The 18,199-nt window shown below is 43.9% G+C and overlaps 2 protein-coding genes and 1 pseudogene across 4 annotated transcripts; 1 reads left to right on the top strand and 2 right to left on the bottom strand.

Moving 5' to 3' along the window:
- Positions 1–1,619: 1,619 nt before the first annotated feature.
- On the bottom strand, positions 1,620–2,629 carry LOC105827090 (annotated as a pseudogene). The gene has a single exon (XR_001138347.1). The product of XR_001138347.1 is annotated as an NHP2-like protein 1 pseudogene (transcript).
- A 4,372-nt stretch (positions 2,630–7,001) lies between these two features.
- MRFAP1L1 (Morf4 family associated protein 1-like 1) lies at positions 7,002–10,471 on the bottom strand. Of its 2 annotated transcripts, XM_012665123.1 has the most exons (3): positions 9,886–10,471; positions 9,284–9,312; positions 7,002–7,139 (listed from the first exon to the last, which is right to left on the bottom strand). In XM_012665123.1, exon 1 carries the CDS (start codon positions 10,285–10,287, stop codon positions 9,904–9,906), a length of 384 nt encoding a protein of 127 aa, XP_012520577.1. In that variant the 5' UTR covers positions 10,288–10,471; the 3' UTR covers positions 7,002–7,139; positions 9,284–9,312; positions 9,886–9,903. The 2 variants fall into 2 exon arrangements, with proteins under 2 accessions (XP_012520577.1, XP_012520576.1); XM_012665122.1 differs by lacking the exon at positions 7,002–7,139 and having other exon boundaries at positions 8,379–9,312.
- Positions 10,472–15,095: 4,624 nt separating this feature from the next.
- Positions 15,096–16,030, top strand: BLOC1S4 (biogenesis of lysosomal organelles complex-1, subunit 4, cappuccino). Its single transcript, XM_012665107.1, has one exon. The coding sequence runs from the start codon at positions 15,158–15,160 to the stop codon at positions 15,803–15,805; it is 648 nt and encodes a 215-aa protein (XP_012520561.1). The 5' UTR covers positions 15,096–15,157; the 3' UTR covers positions 15,806–16,030.
- Positions 16,031–18,199: the final 2,169 nt, after the last annotated feature.

The following is an 18,199-nucleotide window of genomic DNA, read 5'->3' on the forward strand; positions in this document are numbered from 1 at the left end:
ATGCCTGTAGTCCCAGCTACTTGGGAGGCTGAGGCAGTAGGATCACTTGAGCCCAGGAGTTTGAGGTTGCTGTGAGCTAGGCTAACGCTATGGCACTCTAGCCCGGGCAACAGAGTGAAACTCTGTCTCAAAAAAAAAAAAAAATATTTAACCCAAGTCAAGTGTTTCTCCACTGTCCTGCCTGGAAAAACGAGTGGCAGCAGCCACTTCCCGGTTGAACCCACCAGCTTTATTTGTGATGTTTTTCCAGCAGGACAGGTGGCCACCTGAGACGGAGGCTCTCCTGGCTCCTGGGCTATCGCCAGCGCCTCCTGCTGCTGCTTTGCAGAATTGCTCCTCGGGCTAAGCCCGGTCTCTACCTAATGCCAGCACATTTCCACCACCTCCGGGTCAGATGCCTTGGGTAATGGGCCTGCCTTGGCCTACCTAACTGTTCCATAAGCACAGCAATTCTGAATTAAATTTCGACACTTACAGAAATCACAAACTTATAGAAAAGTTAGAAGTACAGTACAAAGAACTTTATTTTTCTGAATGACTTAAGAATAAGCTGATCCACCACCCCTGAATACATTAGAGTGCATGTCCTACAAACAAGAACATTTTCCTGTGTAACCACAATGCGAAGCAACCAATGAAGTCAGAAAATTAACATCAATACATTACTACCATCTAATCTTAAGCCCCATTCAAGTTTGCCAATTGTTCTAATAATGTCTTTTATAAAGCAAAAGGATCATTTTTTTTTTAAATTGGAATACAAATATATTTCTTTATTAGGCTGCTCACAAGAATGAAGGACATAGTAGCACTCTTCTCATGTGATAAAGAATGTATCTGACCCAACTGTGGCAGGCAACAGGCTGGTAAGGGCTCTCAGAGCTGGGCCAAGTGTCCACTGAAGAAATCCCCATTCCCCAAAGAGAAGTTGTTTCCTTAGACTCCATTATCTCTGTTGTAGCTACCAGCCAGGTCTCCATGATCTTCCTAGAATCCTTTGTTCCAGCATCAGATGATGCTCTGCCCTTGACACTCCTGACTCTTTCAAGACCCAGGTCAAGCGCCCCATGTCTCACTCACCCGGGCACCTCTAGAATCCTGCTGCCCTGCCACCCTCAGGGGTACAGACGGGGGTCAGGGAGGGAAAGGACAAAACATCATTATTACCAAAAGCAAACAGCATGGGTACATTTGTAAATGACACTTGGACATAAGCCTAACCTCACAGAACACATGCTTCCTCTCCAAATGATACACAATCCCCTGGAGAGCAAAGAAAACCCCTTGATCATTTTAACACAGGAATGATTCTATATGTCAAGCACAAGGGATACAAAATGGATAGTGTTTACTTGAATCATATCCTGCACACAGTAGGAAGTTAACAGATGAGAGCTGGAACCATATCTCTATCCTGGCTCCATAAGGTTTCTCCTGGCTCTTCCTGCCTTTGAATGGTGCCACCAGTCTGCTTACATCTGTTCTAAGCATCAGTTCATTTTTCGAAAGGGAGGATAAAAGGATGAACGATGGCAGAGAGAATGTAGAAGGGGTTAGAAGGGAGAAAACAACCCTGTAAAACAGAACAAAAACAATACAAAACTCCAGAAACCAAATGCAGTACTACAGTATTTTATAACAATAGAAAGTAGCTGAAAATACTACATGCTAACACAGACAGTATGATACACAACCTCAGGGGGAGGAGTCAACAGGGAAAATGTGGCAGAGGCCACAGGTTTAGACTAAGAGCCTTTCGATGGACTGCTGAATGGACGGGATCTGCTGCTTCAGCTGTGAGCCTTCTTTGATAGTGACAGAACAGGCAATGACAGGCCTGGAGACCCCACAGGCCCGCCCCAGGGCCTGCTTGGAGTGCACAAACACGTAGGGCACATTCTTGTCTTCACACAGCAGTGGGAGGTGCAAAATGATCTCCAGCGGCTCAGCATCTGCAGCCATCACAATGAACTCAGAGATGCCCCTGTTGAGGGTTTTGGTGGCCTCATTGGCCCCTTTCCGAAGCTGCTTGTAGTTACATGACTGTTGAATGAGGTCCAATAGTTTCTTGGTGAGATGGGCATCAGCAAGGGGATAGGCCTTCGGATTTACATCAGCCTCAGTCATGGCTGCGGTTCCGCAGACTCACCACTCCTCAAGGAGCGCAGCCGAGGTCAGGGAGAGTGCGCTCGGCTCCGCCGGAGAGCCACACAGAAGGTGCGGAAATCAAAAGGATCATTTTTATAGCAAAAAACATCATTGTTGCATTTAGTTAGCATATCTCTTTGGTCTTCTTATTCAGGTATAGTTCCTCAGTCTTAGACTTTCATGACCTTGACACTTCTGAAGAGTACAAGCTGCTATTTTGTAGAGCTTCGTTCAGTTTAAATCTGTCTGATGTCTCCTCATGATTCAGTTCAGTTTATGTATCTTTGGCAAGAATATCCAGGAAGTGATGCAATTTTCTAATCATCGCATCGTATCAGACGGCACACAATTTCAATTTGTCCCATTACTGATCGTGTTTACTTTGACCACTTGATTAACATGGTGTTTGGAGAAATGGCCCATACCAGAACTGGGGCAAGGGAAGTACAAGATGTATCCAGAACATCTTGCTGTGACACAAAGCAAGGGTGTGTTCAAAGAATAACTTGGATATGTCAAAAGGACACAGAAGCCAGCTTGAATGGGCTCCCACTGCTCAAATCAAAGGCTTATCCACTATGGAGTTATTCTTTTCACTTTTGTAATTACTAAGTATTTTATAGAGAGGAACTTTGAAACTATGCAAATATTCTGTTCCTCAGCGAGCATTTAATTTATTCATGTATTCATATTTATGTGAACTCCTGCGTCACCATATTATTCAGTGGGTTGTAATCCCCCACTTATCAGTATTTGTTCTGATGCTCAAGTTGCCCCTGATCTTATCAATGGAAGCCTGTTTAAGCTGGTTCCTGTGTCCTTTGACATGCTTTGAACACACCCTTGCTTTCTGTCACAGCAAGATGTTCCAGATACATCTTGCATTTTCTTGCCCTAGCTCTGGAATTGGCCATTTTTCCAAGCTGCCCTAGTTCCTTTTAGTGTAAAATGGTATTTATAAGCCAAGATCTGAGAACTACATGTGCTCATTGTTACTAGCGTGTCACTGTTCCCAGCCCCTCAATAGACAGAACTAGAGAACATGTGTACATATATACATAGAGATACACGCACCTGTAGTTCTATATCTATCATGTATATAAACACCACAAGTTCACATGGATGCCTCCATTTTCAACCCAATACCACAGGGTCCATTCTAGTTTTCTATTTACATTCCTCTCCCTCTGCTGGCATCAACTCTCCTGTAGAAACCTCTTCCCTACTCAGGCTCTGAACCCCATACCAGTCTGCCCCTGCAGAGACACCCCCCTTGTCTCTCAGGCTGAGTCATATGCAGGACTGGCCTGTTCTGTGGATGCCCTTCTCTCCCTGTTCAAGCTGCACAGCTTGTCCCCATGTGTGGGTACTCTCGTCATCCTACTTGGGCCCTGACTCCCCAGAATCCCCCCTGGGGACTCTCTTCTCACTCTGCCTGGGCTCTGATTTCCCAGGCTAGATTCGCCTCCCCATGACCCATCCCCACATGGATGTCCTCCTCACACTGCTGGAAGTTAGACTGTCCACACTGGAACAACTCCCTCCGCCAGATATCCTCTTCACCTTGCTCAGAGGGCTCTGACCCCATGCCAGGCTGCTCCCCTGTGAGGATGCCCTCTCCACCCTGCATGGGCTTTGAGCCCTGATCTGAGCACCATGGCCTCCACCAGGACACCTATATCATCGTGTGTGTGTGTGTGTGTGTGTGTGTGTGTGTGCATGTGCACGCATGCGTGTGTTGTTTACAGTCATTATTCATGGATTTTGTATTTGCAAATTCACCTACTTGCTAAAATTTATTTGCAACCCCAATCAATACTCTTAGTGCTTTCCTGGTCATTAGCAGCTATGTGCAGGGCAGCAAAACATTTTATTTGTCTGACATGTACATTCCCAGTCCAAGTCGAACTTCTTCTTCCAGTTCTCATGCTGTTAAAAAATGTCCCTTTCGGCCAGGCACTGTGGCTCATGCCTGTAATCCTAGCACTCTGGGAGGCTGAGGTGGGAGGATCACTTGAGCTCAGGAGTTGGAGACCAGCCTGAGGAAGAGAGACCCTGTTTTTACCAAAAATAGAAAAAATTAGCCAGGTGTGGTGGCGCATGCCTGTAGTCCCAGCTGTTCAGGAGGCTGAGGCAAGAGGATGGCTTGAGCCCAGGAGTTTGAGGTTGCTGTGAGCTATGATGATGCCACTGCACTCCAGCCAGGGCGCCAGAGAAAGACTGTCTCAAAAAAAAAAAAAAAAAAAAAAGTCCCTTTCACAGTCTACTCAGTGCCACATTTTTCCCATTTGTGTGCTTTTTGCTGCTTAAAATGTCCCCCTAAGCATAATGCTGACGCACTGTCTAGTGTTCCTAAGCACAAGAAGGCTGTGAAGTGGCTTATGAAGAAAATGTGTGTTAGATACGCTTTGTTGAGGCATGAGTTATAGTGCTGTATTGCCTTTGAATTCAAAGTTAATGAATCAGCAATATATGTTAAATAAAGTGTCTTTAAACAGAAACACAAGGTTAAAAACAATGTTATATATTGGTCAGTTGATGAAAATGTGGCCAGAGGCTGTTAGGAACCTAATCCTTTAATTTTCCTTAGGGGAAGTGAATCAGTGTTTGCTAATTTAGTCTTTATGGTGACTCTATATAACTGCAAATATGAGAATCAACTGTATACAGATATAGACACACACACATTTTTAAGAATTTGCAACCACCTAGCAAAATTGCAGCCCTGAACATACCTCAGTATCTATATTCTCTGTGGCTTCACCCAGACAGTTGAGTAGTGTTCGGAGAAGTTGTACACTGAGGCTGCAGAGCCTGCTGTTCAGAGACAGCCAGACTTTGGTTGAAGTCGGTATTAGAAAGAGTTTGTAAAGAGGTGGGAGGAAGACAAGTCAGAAAAGATGAAGTCTGGAACACTGAGGATGAAACACTGGGAGAGGACCAGCGAAGAGGTTTAAATTTGGGGCAGCAACTGAGGAAAACCAGGATAAGACAGCTCTGGGAGATGGCAGAAATTCTTGAATATCTATGTACCACCTATGTAGAATAAATGAATGAATACCCTTAGCACTTATGTATCCTGCTTAGTGTGTATCTCCACCACTAGGATGAAGCTCTAGAGGGCAGGATTTTTGGACTGTCTGTTCAGTGCTGTGTCTGCCAGTACCTAGAATAGAGCCTGGTCTATAGTAGGAGCTAATATTAATGAATAAATAAAAAACATCTGTCGCAAAAGGAATTTTTTAAAGGATTTCAAGTGGGACTTGACATAACCCAATTCGCTCTACCTGATCTGTGAAGGAAGAGGACTGGAGTAAAACTGAAAGCGAAGAAGCCAGTTAGAAGACTCATACTGGATGCTTGGAGGGACGCTTGAAGGCATATGAATCCAAGGTGTGTTCTAGGCAGAACCAACCTGCTTTAGTGACAGATGGGATGGGGAGGGCATTGCTGAGGAGGAAAATGTCAAGAATGACACTAAAGTGTCCACTCAGTAACTTCAGTTATCTGCACTGGTAGCAGACACAACTAGGTCTAATTTACATACCTAACTTGCACTCATTCGTTCGATGAATATTAGGCACCAACCATGTGTCAGCCAGACCCTGGTGTAAGTGCTAGGAATTCAGCAGTGAATAAAATCCCTGCTCTCACAGGGCTACATTCTACAGAGAGAAGTCAGACAACACACATATAATCACGTCAAGTAGCGTGAAGAAAAGTCAAGGACAGTAACAGGCGACGGCAGTGCTATGTTAAACAGGCTGTTACAGAAAGGCCTTTCTGGTATAACATCTGAGCAGAGACTTGAAAAGTGGTATTTTGAGCCATGTGGATGTTAGACATTCAAAATGTTTTCAGAAAAAACTCTGTGATGTAGTGAAACAAAACGTTATTGAAGACTCAGTCATCACCAGCCAGCCAATGCAAGTCAAGACTGTAGGGACCGTTCCTGGGCAAAAATTGGCTTAAGCCCAGAGTCAGCGAAACTGGATGTGCTCTCCTTGGGGCCAGAGGACAACAGGTCCAGACACGGCCTGTTGGACAAACGGAACTACTCCTCATGACGGACAGCTTTATGACAGATAACCAAGCGCCTGGGGTCTTGCAAACAAGCCAAGGCGACTCATTGTCCTGCATATGGTAATGAGATAAAGAAGTTAAGATGCAAACATCTGCTTCCACTGAGCAATCGTCTGGAAGGAATGAAAATGTGTTTTCCTCAAGGTGCCCAAGGTAGTCACGTACCAGGAAGTAGCTGCCGGACATAGAAAAAGTATATAATAAAGCGACTGGTCCAAATCGGGCACTGTAGTCTTGTACGTCTTGTGTGTGTCTGTGTGTTTCTTTCTGCAATCGGGCCACAACAAAGACTGGAGAATTTGCCAAGTCTTCTGGAAGAGTGTAGAATTTCAGATTTCAGAGAGGAGCTTGGGTGTGACTGACTCATACATGACAGACTAATGACTTCCAGAGCTTCTGACAGAAGCCAATCCAAATTTTCTAGCTGACTTTGAAGATGTTTAAATTCCATGTACATACAATTCAATTAAGGAAAAATGTGTGAGCTAAGAAGGAAACAGACAAAACCCTGGATGCCTCTAAATTTTATTTGCATCACAGCATGGATTAAGACAATTAGCCTGTCACAACAATGTTCTGCACAGAGCTAAGGTTCAAAAATGATTCAGTAGGCTTAGAATCAAAACCTAAGATACTGAAGAAATGAAAGGCAACCCTGTAAATGAATATAATCTCTGGTCAATTAACCAAGGGGAAAATATATGTATACATAGTATGTATGCACACACATATATGTATATAGCATATATGTGTATGTCTAGGATTCGGCTTTTTCACCCCCAAAGCATGTTTTTAAATCAGTGAAGTAACTTGTAACTAACAGCTTCCCTAATCCAGATCCACAATATCCCAAGAGCAGCTGCTCCTTGAGCCAGGTCCTGGAATTAGGAGAACTTGGAGCAACTAACCTGCAACATACATAAACATGAATGAGAAATAAACCTTGGGTGTTGTAAGCCACTAAGACTTAGGGTGAACTGTTACAGCAGTTTAGCTGACTGACACAGAAAGACACCAAGTCTTGGCCCCCGAAAAGCCTCGCTCGCTGGTCCTTCCCACTCATTCGGCTCCAGTTCAGCCTTCAATTCCCATCTGCCTTCTGCACCAGCCCCTATCTTCTTGCCTCCACTCGAACTCCCATTAATCCATACACTGCAGTCTTGAGTAACCTTTCTAAGCCACAGATGTGACTGTCGCTCCCCTGCTCACCAGAAAATGTCACTGTCTCCCCAGCAGTACTTCTCATTTCCACTGAAGAACCCAGAAAGACAGGAGCATGAACAAGGATTTTAGAAACCGCAACACAGCCAGAAACAGCTTCTGTAAGTATGATTTTTCTGTGTTCAGGTACTTGATTTTAAAAATACCACTTTATACATTAATCCAAAACATGTACCTAAATTTGTTATTATGATCACATATTTGTTCTTATCGAATTACATTTAGCAATTCTGGCTATTGCACTACGCCTATTCTCTGAGCATCCTGGAGCACTCTGTGAGACAACACTCACCAAAGTACAGGCTTATGAAGATGAATGAACTCCTTAACCAAGACTTCTTAGCCCTGCTTGCTGCTTTCACCTCGTCTCCCACAACTTCCCACTCCCCCTCCTCCTTAAATTCCAGCTCATTGGCCATCTCCCCCGTACTAGAACTCACAATGCTCTTGCTCACGCTCTTCCCTGTGCCTCACATGCCTTCACTTGTTTCTGCTTTGAAGGCCCAGTTAAGTCACTTGCTCTGAAAATCCTTCCCAGACTCCTGTGCACAGGGTTGACTCCCTCCTCAAGGCTCCCACAAGATACTCAAGCACACCATATTGCAATTCTCTGTTTCCATTTCTGTCCCACACCTTTGCCCAATCCATGTCTTACCTTTGTATTCCTAGCGCCATGGATAGGATATGAAGCCCATCACATACCCACTGATCGACTAAACACACTTCAGCTGCCAAAAAGCTTAAGCTGGCCTAAGGTTTGTTTCTCTTAAACACTGAGTGTTCTGTCAGCTCATCCCCATGGAACCTTCCACAAATAATTCTCCCTCATAGTTAAACACTTGCTGAAAGGCTCACAAACTACAGGTAGTTCACCCTCACTTGACAATGATGACACTCAAGGAATAACATCCACCTAAAAAAATTTATTTATGATTCTTTTACTAACACACACAGGAGCTTTGGTCATTTGAACAAAGCTAGATTTTTTTTAAAAAAGGCTTTTTAGGTCTTTGTTTTTCAAGGCAAATTAACACCAATTAGATGTTTGACTTTGACCTCAAACCTCTGTCAGGTCTACCACCCTGATGAACTAGAAGAGGCTTTATGAGCCCTGATAATCCCTTTTCCTTTCTCCAGCCTCTCAAGGCTCTTGGTTGATTGTCTCTCTGAAGCCCCTGCAATGGGTGAGGGTACTACAACAGTGAAGTGCACTCCATCATTCCCTGTTCAAACTTCTTTGTCATATGAGGTCAGCCACATTGTCTAAATAAATTCACCTGACAGGTTACACAATATACATCAGACAATGTGCCACAAAACAGCTCTCCTCCTTCGTCTCACAGAAGAACTGAACTTCCAAAGTATATACAAAACCATCTTTCGTCTCCAACTATCTTGTAGTTCTTCCCAACTTCATGCAAAGCAATCTCATTCACACACTCTTTGCCAGGTTCAACCAAGCACCACAGAGCCTTCCACTGCACCTCTGAAGGTGGAAGATTCTGATCCCAAGTTTGCACATGCTCCAAAGTTCCAAAAAACAATCGGGTCACATAGGTAACAGCCAAATACAAGGCCATGTCCAGCATTTCAAAATCACAGCAAAGTCACAAGAATAAATGAGACCATGAAAATAACTTTTGACTAAGCCTCATTTCTCTTACAAAAGTTATCTTTCTAGAACCAAATACATTTGATGATCTAAGTCCCTATCAAGGTCATCAACCACTGACCATCAGGGAGACCGTTACATGGGGAGTAAAAAACATACAAAACAAGAGAGAAAATGGCAAGCTGTTTCAGTCTCCTCAAGGTGTCAGTCTGTCCTTACCAGTTGACCAGAATCCATCAGCTGTGAACCTGAAGTACAATTGAAAGAAATTTACCATCAAGACACTGAATCTCAGATTTCCATACCCTGACATTAAGAAATATTAACCACCCACAAGAATGCCACTTCTCTCAGAGAAGATCCTCTGACATACCTGCTTTCCAGAAAAAACTGGAAATTGCCTCTGGCTTTACACTTTTCTGTTTCTCTTTCCTTGCATTCTCACTCTCTCCCATTTTTCTCTATGGCCTAGGTTTTCTTTGGTTTCCACCCCAACTCCCTTAGTGCCTAGGCAGGTCTACCTCTGGCGACTATCCTATTAGAATTGACCTTTATGGTCCACAAAAAACATACCTTAAGTTACTTTCATTTTTCTCTAATTACCACTGGGAAAGGGAGGTGCCACAGAAAAAGAGAATACACTAACACCTAACAAAACTAGCACGCAGCTTGAACCCGATTTTGTTCCCAATGACCAATTTCTGAGGGAATAAAATGGAGGATTTGCTCCCAGAATATTAATCACCCTTTTTACAAGAGGCTGTCTGACCATGCCTATGGCAACTACTGAAACTTCCACCCGGCTCCCCCTCGTTCCTGACCTTCCGCGATATTCTCCTTCAAGACGACTCGCTTCTCTCTATTCGCCAGACAAGCTCGACCAACATCTCTGCCATCTTCGCGATCTCCTTAGCTTTCTCCTCGGCCTTCTCGCACAACTCCGACACTCTCTCGTCAGCGTCCCCATTTGGATGCCGGACGTGATTCAGGGCGCTCTCCTCCGAGGCCTCCACCTGGGTTTTTATTTGGATGAGCATATTGTCCATCTCCCACAACTTGCTCCTGGTCCTCAAATACGCCCGCCCGTGCTCCCGTATAAGAGACGCGATGTCCTCCCGCATCTCGTTGATGATTGGAAGCAGAAACTTCTCGAAGTCTTCCTCGGGCTCCAGCACCTCCACTTCCTCTGGCGCTTCCACCTCGTCGATGTCCAGGGGCCGCATCTCCTCCTGCCACTTCTTCAGAACCGCGGAACCGACGTTCTTCTTACTCGCACGCCGTGGGGACGGTGGATCAGCAGTTCCTGCTGAAGTCGAAGCGACCCACACTCTGTCAAGTGTTCCCGAATTATCTTTAAATGTTTTCTTCCATTTAATTTTAAGCCTTCCGCCTCAGAACTGCTGTGGAAACACCCCCTACACCTATAACAGACCGGCGAACAAAATGGACTCACCGCCGTCCACCCGCCCTCGGCGTATTTGCGGCCCTTTCACGACATGGCCGAGCCCCTTTACGGTCACGCCTTCGGCAGGACGAGGGGGCGCGCGCGAGCCCGTAAACAGTCTTTGGGCGCGCGCACGCCCATCACCTGCTGCTTCCCCGTGACCCGCCCCGCTCCGTTCTCTATTCCGCCTTGGAAGGTGGAAGTGGTTTGTTGGCGGCGTATTTGCTTCTCTTCCTCCTCGAGAGCTTCCCTTCTAGAGGGCTTTTACTTTTTTTATTTTTAAATAAAAGCGATTCTGTTTCCCCATTTTTGAATAGGACTTGCTGGCTTCACATCACTTACTATCCCAGCATGCACAAGCTCAGGTTAACTTGTATTCATTTAACTCTTAACGAGGAACCTATAAGCTAGGTGGAAAACGGGCTAAAAGTCGTGCGTGTGAGTTGGAATTTGAACCCAGAGCAGTTTGGGTCCACAGTCCCTGCTGCCACACATCCCCCCTTCTGGGACGGAGCTCTTCCCTCTGCACTGCCCACGGCTCACTCGCACACTTTTGTTTTGGGGAGAGTTCCTCTTTTTGCCTTGAGTTCTGGTCAATAATTCTTGGTCTGTTTTCACCAGACCCAGTCACACAGCTCCTCGAGGTAAAGGGCCACTTCTGTTTTGGTTCTATCCTCAGCCCTTTCCGGCAGCCTTCAAGCAGGGCTTTAGGGGGTTCTTTAGAGAGATGTAATTCTTCCCTAATATATAAGCACCTCTACCAGACTGGAGGGCCCTTGGGGGCAGGTTCTGGTCTTGGTCACCTTTATGTCCTCATCACCCACAGGGCCTGAAAATCACGTGGGCTCAGTAAGTGTGGCTTTGATAATCATTTAACAAATAGATTGTGATCACCAACCTCATGCCACTATGGAATGGAGGAAGTCTATTTCTAGGCTTGGTTGCCCAGTGCCACCGTAGTAGTAATCTGCGTTTGTCTGGGAGGATCCTGCTTGTACTAGTGTCACACATAAGAGCTTCAGTTTTCCAGTCTAACAAATAAAAACCAGTGGTCCCAGCCTGAATATCTGTCAGTGGGAAAAGGCAATCATGAGATGATGTACATGAAAGAGTTTGTAAACACCAAAACAGTAGCAGATGTTCATCAAAAGACACCATTAAGAGAAAGAAAAAGCAATCCACAGAGTGGGAGAAGATATTTTCAATAGATATATCTGACAAAAGACATATCCAGAATATGTTGAGAATTCCTACAGATCAATAAGAAAAAGACAACTCAATTTAAAAATGGGCAAAAGACATGAGCTGGCCCCTCACAAAAAACAATATTCAAATCCAATAAGTAAGTATATGAAAAGGTGCTTGAATTCATGATTCAACAGGGAAATGCAAATGAAAACCACAATGAGAAAACACTATATATCCACTGGAATGATTAAAATTTAACACACTAACCGCCATGTGAGTTGTATTTAACTCATGCTAGTTTTGAGCCCGAGCCCTCATGAAGCATGTGTAACTCACACGTCTCCTTTCCTTGAGCCCCATCAACTATTTTTCAAGTTGCATATAACTCAACACACAGAAAACATTAAAAAATAAATTTTTCATTAAATTAGAATCACTTCATTTTAGAAGTTTTTATTCTATTTTTGTAATAAAACACTGTGGCCCCAGGGAAAAAATTTTTTCTGGTGTGGCAGTCAATGTGTTAAAATACTGATGATAGGAGGATGTGGAACAACTGAAACTCCCATACATTCTCGATAGTGTCTTAGTCTGCTCAGGTTGGGTGGCTTAAACACGGACATTTATTTTCTCACAGTTCTGCAGGCTAGAATCCATGATTATGGTGCCAGCAAATTTGGTTTCTGGTGAGGTTAGGGCTCTACTCTTGGCTTGCAGACAGCTGCCTTCTCACTGCAGTCCTCACGTGACCTCTTCTTTGTGCTTGTGCAGGGTGGTAGGGGGAGTGCTGTCTGTTGTCTCACTAATTCAATTGAATCAGGGCCCCACCCTTATGACTTTATTTAACCTTACTTACTGCTTTACTTCAAATATGGCCACACTGAGGGTTTGGGCTTCAATGTATGAATTGTGAGGGACACATACATTCAGATCACAGGGATGGGAATGTAAATTGGTACGATTTTGGAAAGCTATTTGGCTGTATCTACTAAGACTAAACATATGCTAACCCTATGACCTGGCAGTTTGACAGCTCAGTATATACTCAAGAGATTTTGAGCACATCTGTCCACAAAAAGACATATAAAAGAATATTCATAGAAGCTTTATTATAATGGCTACAAAGTTAAAACTACCCAAATGTTCATCAGCAGGAGAATAAATATATAAAACAAATCAATTGTAGTATAAGCCTTCAATAGTATATTAGTTACGTATTGTTGCATAACAAATTACCCCAAAATTTAGCAACTTCAAACATTTATTATCTTGGTGCATTTGGGCTGCTATAACAAAATATCATAAAGCAGGTAGCTTATAAATAACAGAAACTTATTTCTCACACAGGTCTGGAGGCTGAGAAGTCCAAAAGCAAAGTGCTGGCAGATTCTGTGTCTGGTAAGGGCCCATTTACTGGTTTATAAATGGCACCTTCTTGCTGTGTCCTCACACAGTGAAAGGAACAGGGATCTTTCTTGTATGTCTTTTGTAAGGGCACTAGTCACATTCATTAGGACTCCACCTCAATGACCTAATCACCTCCCAAAGGCCCTGTCTCCTGACACCATCACCTTGGGGATTAGGATTTCAACATATGAATTTTGGGGGTGACACAAACATTCAGATCATAGCATTATCTCATGTAGTATCAGCTTAGGATCTTTCATGAGGTCACAGTCAAATGTCACCTGCAGTCATTTCTGTGCTTGAATAGGGCTGGAGAATCCACTTCCAAGATGTCTTACTCATGTGATTATTGGAAAGAGGCTGTTTTTCCCTAGATGTTGATAAGAGACCTAAGTTCGTTGCTATGTGTGTGCTTCTCTCCATAGGGCTACTCACAACCAGGCAGCTTGTTTTCCCCCGAGCAAGTGATTGGAGAGAACCTTTTATGAACTAATCCCCAAGTCACACACCATCACTTCTGTCTTTTTCTATTTATTATGAGCAAGTCACTAAGTCCAGTACACACTCAACAGGAGGGAATACACCAGAATATGAATACCAGAAGGTAGAAATCACTGGGGGTCATCTTGGAAGCTGCCTAGCAATCACAGTTTGCCCTCTGACTACCAATTATTCATGTTCTCTTAACATGCAAACCATACTCAACCCCACTCAAGGCCTCCAAAAGTTACATCTTTAAAAAATCTCATGTAGTTTCATGTATTAGTATCTAATTATCTCATCAGCTTCAAGTCCCGAACTTTGTCTTCTAAATTAGGTCAGGTGTGGATGAGACTGCCTGACTGTAGTTCCTTAAATCTAGCTTCTGGAGTATAATTCTTCTTAATCCGTAGACCTTGAAACTAAAGAGACAAGTTATCTGCCCTCACACATCCCATATACAATGTGGGGCAGGCATAGGATAACCATTACAGACATTACTGTTCAAAAAAAATAGAGGATAAATGGGAAGTACAAATAGGTGACCGGTCCATAATAATTCTGCAATTCAGTCTCAAAGTCTAGGAATAATTCTCCATGACTCTCAGCTTCATTATCTGGACTCTTGGTTTCACGCTAAGTTATACTTTTTTTAGAAAGGTAGCATATGTTTGCTAATGAGTCCTTTTCTCAGTCTGCTTCCTGCTTGTAGAAGTTTGAGCAAGGGAGTCCAAAGGCCTTTTATTTCACTCTGTCTCTGTCCTATTGAGTCCAATCTGCAGAGTTTGTGCCAATATAATTATCTTAAAAACTTCGTAGCTCTCCTTTGAATCTCATTGGGGTCCAGGCCATTAGACAAAAGCCCATCTTTATGTTGGGCTTCTGCTGACAATGCTGAAGAACAAGGCCTTAAGCTTCCTAGAGACCCTACTGTTCAAGGGAGACATTCTGTGAGGCACATCATTAATCTCTTTAAGGAGCTATTAGTCTGACTGAATGGTACTTACTCTGAGGCACCATCTTTGCTTTTTCTGAGAGTTTTAAGGATTTTACAGACACACCTCAGCTTCATCTTTGTTTTTTCTGGCAGTACCTGAGATTTGATATTTGCTTGCAAGATTTCTTAATTTTACATCATTTACAGTATGAAGAAGGTAAGAACTTTCAAAATCATCCGGAGTCATCAAGGTCCAACCCCTTTGTGCTCAACAGACCTTCCTTTTGCTTATCTCTTTTATTTACTATAAGCAGCAAAAAGAAATGAGGGACAGGAGAGAGACCTTCTTGGGTGCCGGACATGTTCAATGTGTTGATCTGGAAAGAGGTTACAGGGTTGTATGGATACGTAAAACGTCATCAATGTGCACACTTAAGACCTAACGCGCTTTACTGTATTCCTCTTACATCCTTTTCTTAAGTTCTGGGTGTGAACGTGAGCGCGCCTGGACGCCGGAAACGAAAGTGGGTGCGCGTGCTCGCACACCGTCCCGCAGCCGCCGCAAGCAGGGGCGTGCGCGCGGACGTGAGTGCGCAGAGCCGGAAGCGTCGCTGCGCAGAGCGGGTGGCCGTGGGTCATGGAGGCTCGGTCTGCCGGTCTGCAGCGCGAGGGGCCGGCGGAAGAGGCCGAGGCGCAGGGCGCCGCTTGGAGCGGGGACAGCGGTACGGTGTCCCAGAGCCACAGCAGCGCCTCGGGGCCGTGGGAGGACGAGGGCGCGGAGGACGGCTCGCCGGGCCGGGACCTGCCGCTGCTGCGCCGCGCCGCCGCGGGCTACGCCGCCTGCCTGCTGCCCGGGGCCGGGGCGCGGCCCGAGGTCGAGGCCCTGGACGCCAGCCTCGAAGACCTGCTCACCAGAGTGGACGAGTTCGTGGGCATGCTGGACATGATTCGCGGCGACTCGTCGCACGTCGTCAGTGAGGGGGTGCCTCGCATTTACGCGAAGGCCGCCGAGATGAGGCGAATCTACGGCAGGATCGACAAGCTGGAGGCCTTCGTGAGGATGATCGGCAACAGCGTGGCCAGGATGGAGGAGCAAGTGACCAAAGCCGAAGCCGACCTGGGGGCTTTCCCCAGGGCCTTCAAAAAACTCCTGCACACAATGAACGTGCCCTCCCTCTTTAACAAGTCGTCCCCCTCGAGGCTGCAGCAAACGGGCTACGAACCCCCCACCTTGTTTCGGACGGAAGACTACTTCCCTTGTTGCAGTGAAAGACCTCAGCTATGAGTGGTCTCACCACTCCTGCAAGAGGACCCCAGCTGAGATTCTTATCTCGAGCATTAAGTTAATTAAAATCCTATTAATAGGCATGTATGATGTTGGAGTACGAAATATTTAGTTTCCTTTCTGCAAACTCTACTTCTCAATATATTCATTATTCCCTATAGAATGTATAGATTTTCTATGTCTTCCAATTTTTTTTTTTAATAGAGCCAGAGTCTCGCTGTGTTGCTCAGGCTGCCTTCCAACTCCTGGACTGAAGTGATCGTCTGGCCTAAGCCTCCTGAGTAGCTGAGACTACTGGCGCACTCTACCCAGCCGGTCTTTCAATTCTAACCTGAAAGCTGCTTGGTGAGGGTAAAGGGCAACAACACGAATGAACTTATTTGTGTGCTGTGGCAGAACTGTTATTTTTATGGATTTTACTACTCAACTAACAGTATTACCTTTTCGAGATTTATATTGTTTATATAGTCATAAGAGAAACAAGCCGTTAAAGCCTTGTTATTATTCAATCGTAATAGTCATTCAGTTTTCTATGACCTACTTTTAGGGTAAATGGTACATTATTTAGCATCATATTAAACTTTACATAGCATGTATTGTAAACTGAAGGAAATTATACAAATTCTGAGAAAATATATTGAAATTTTGCAACTAGCTCTGAAGTTGTATTTGAAAGTCTGGACCTCACAGTCTCAGTTTGTCCATAGCAAATGTCTGTATGTGGTTGCCAGTGTTTGGTTTATAATAATAAAAATTTTAAATTTTATAGGAAAAGCTTTCCTTCTGAAAAGAACTTTATATATTTCCTTTTCCATTTGTTTGAAAATAGATATATTGTTCATATGATTTCAGTAGTAAGATAAAAGTGGCTTAGGAGTCCCTCCTTTAGAAGGCTGATGAGAAAAACTAACCATAGCCCTTTCACAGCATTGTATGTTTCTTTTCCCTGGAAACAGATAGTTAAGTCAGTTATGTGAGTGAGTTTTAGAATTTTTTTCTTTCACCCTGACAACATGGAAGGTTTAATGGTCCCTTGCAGATAACAACAAGCTTTGATCTAGATTTGAATCTGTTTTATAAGGGTCCTAGGTAGTAGACGCCAAATACACATACAGCTTAGGTTGCCTTTGTGTCATTTTGTGTCATTACAGATCTTTGAGGTTGATAGAGGAGGTTCTCTCATTTAGCTGTGAATGAAGCCTGTGGTAATGTAATCTCAAACAGCTTTTGTGCACATTTATGTTTTTTATTCAGGTGATTCATTGATTGCAAAGTAAGGAACTCTTGAATTTAAAAGATGAAAGAAAAAGTAATCTACATTTAATATTTAGCAGCTACGGGGTACTGCTATAAGTAATTAGTATACTAAAGATATATTCACTGAATATGGAAATAGCTTCCTTACATAACATATTTATTGCTAAAATGATTTTTTCACTTCATATTAAAAGGTAGGTAATTAGGGCAAATTATGAAAAGTTAGAATAATTTTAAAGCTGAAGTTTAATAATCTGCATAATAGAAACCTTAAATTCCAGAAAGCATAAGTCAACAAGTGTGCTATAAGGTAAAATTTTATGAATTAGGCGTGTATAATACTTAGATGTTTATCTTCAAAAAAGTAAATTGGGTTGAGAAAATTAAAAGTGCAATAACCAGTAAGAGAATTATATTCAGCTTAACGGTTTTTAAAGCTAATTGCATAAAATTTTCTGGCAATCTAAAAGTAAAAAGTCCTGGTTCAGGTGTTAACATACATGACTATATGTGCAGCTTATCTCTAAGGGATTCTGGGTTCTGAAATCTTCCTACTCAATCTCTGTTTCTGAGATTTCTAAATAGAGATTTGTATAGTCTTGTTCGGAATGGGGAATTGAAGCTGGTTTGCCTAATACAAGACAGATACTAGTTGCAGGTCATGTGTCTCTCTCAAGAACAGGGTGGAGGAGCCAAGGACACTCCTTCTCTCCTTGGTACTCCGACCTTCAAACCTGGCTCCTTCCTTTTCCACCCAATTCTGACCAGCTAGAGAAGCAAGAGGGCCCCCTGGATCTTGGAAAACTGGTCCTTCTACCTCTTCCTAAGTCAGTAACAAGTTGGGAGAGGGGCTCCCACCCCTGGAGCTATAGGGGAGGCCCAGATGTTATCCTAGGTGAAGCCTGCAGACCATCTCTGCTGCTGGGATCTGGAGCTCCTCCACTTTCTGGAAGTATAAATGGGGGTGGGGATAGGATCTAGTGAGCTTGAGGGAGGCACTCCACCAATCATGCTTGAGTCAATTCACTTGTTCTTAGCTCCTACACAGGAGCACAGTGACTGAGGAGAGTTTCAGGAGGCCACAGGACATCCATCCCCTCAGCCCAGAGGCAGTCTCTGGCATTCAGGAGTCAGTTT

Source organism: Propithecus coquereli, unplaced genomic scaffold, assembly GCF_000956105.1.
Source record: "Propithecus coquereli isolate 6110/MARCELLA unplaced genomic scaffold, Pcoq_1.0 Scaffold962, whole genome shotgun sequence".
Classification (NCBI taxonomy): Eukaryota; Metazoa; Chordata; class Mammalia; order Primates; family Indriidae; genus Propithecus; species Propithecus coquereli.

Excerpts from the sequence above, each read along its gene's own strand:
- BLOC1S4 (XM_012665107.1), top strand. The coding sequence starts at position 15,158 with ATGGAGGCTCGGTCTGCCGGTCTGCAGCGCGAGGGGCCGGCGGAAGAG.
- MRFAP1L1 (XM_012665123.1), bottom strand. The coding sequence starts at position 10,287 with ATGCGGCCCCTGGACATCGACGAGGTGGAAGCGCCAGAGGAAGTGGAG.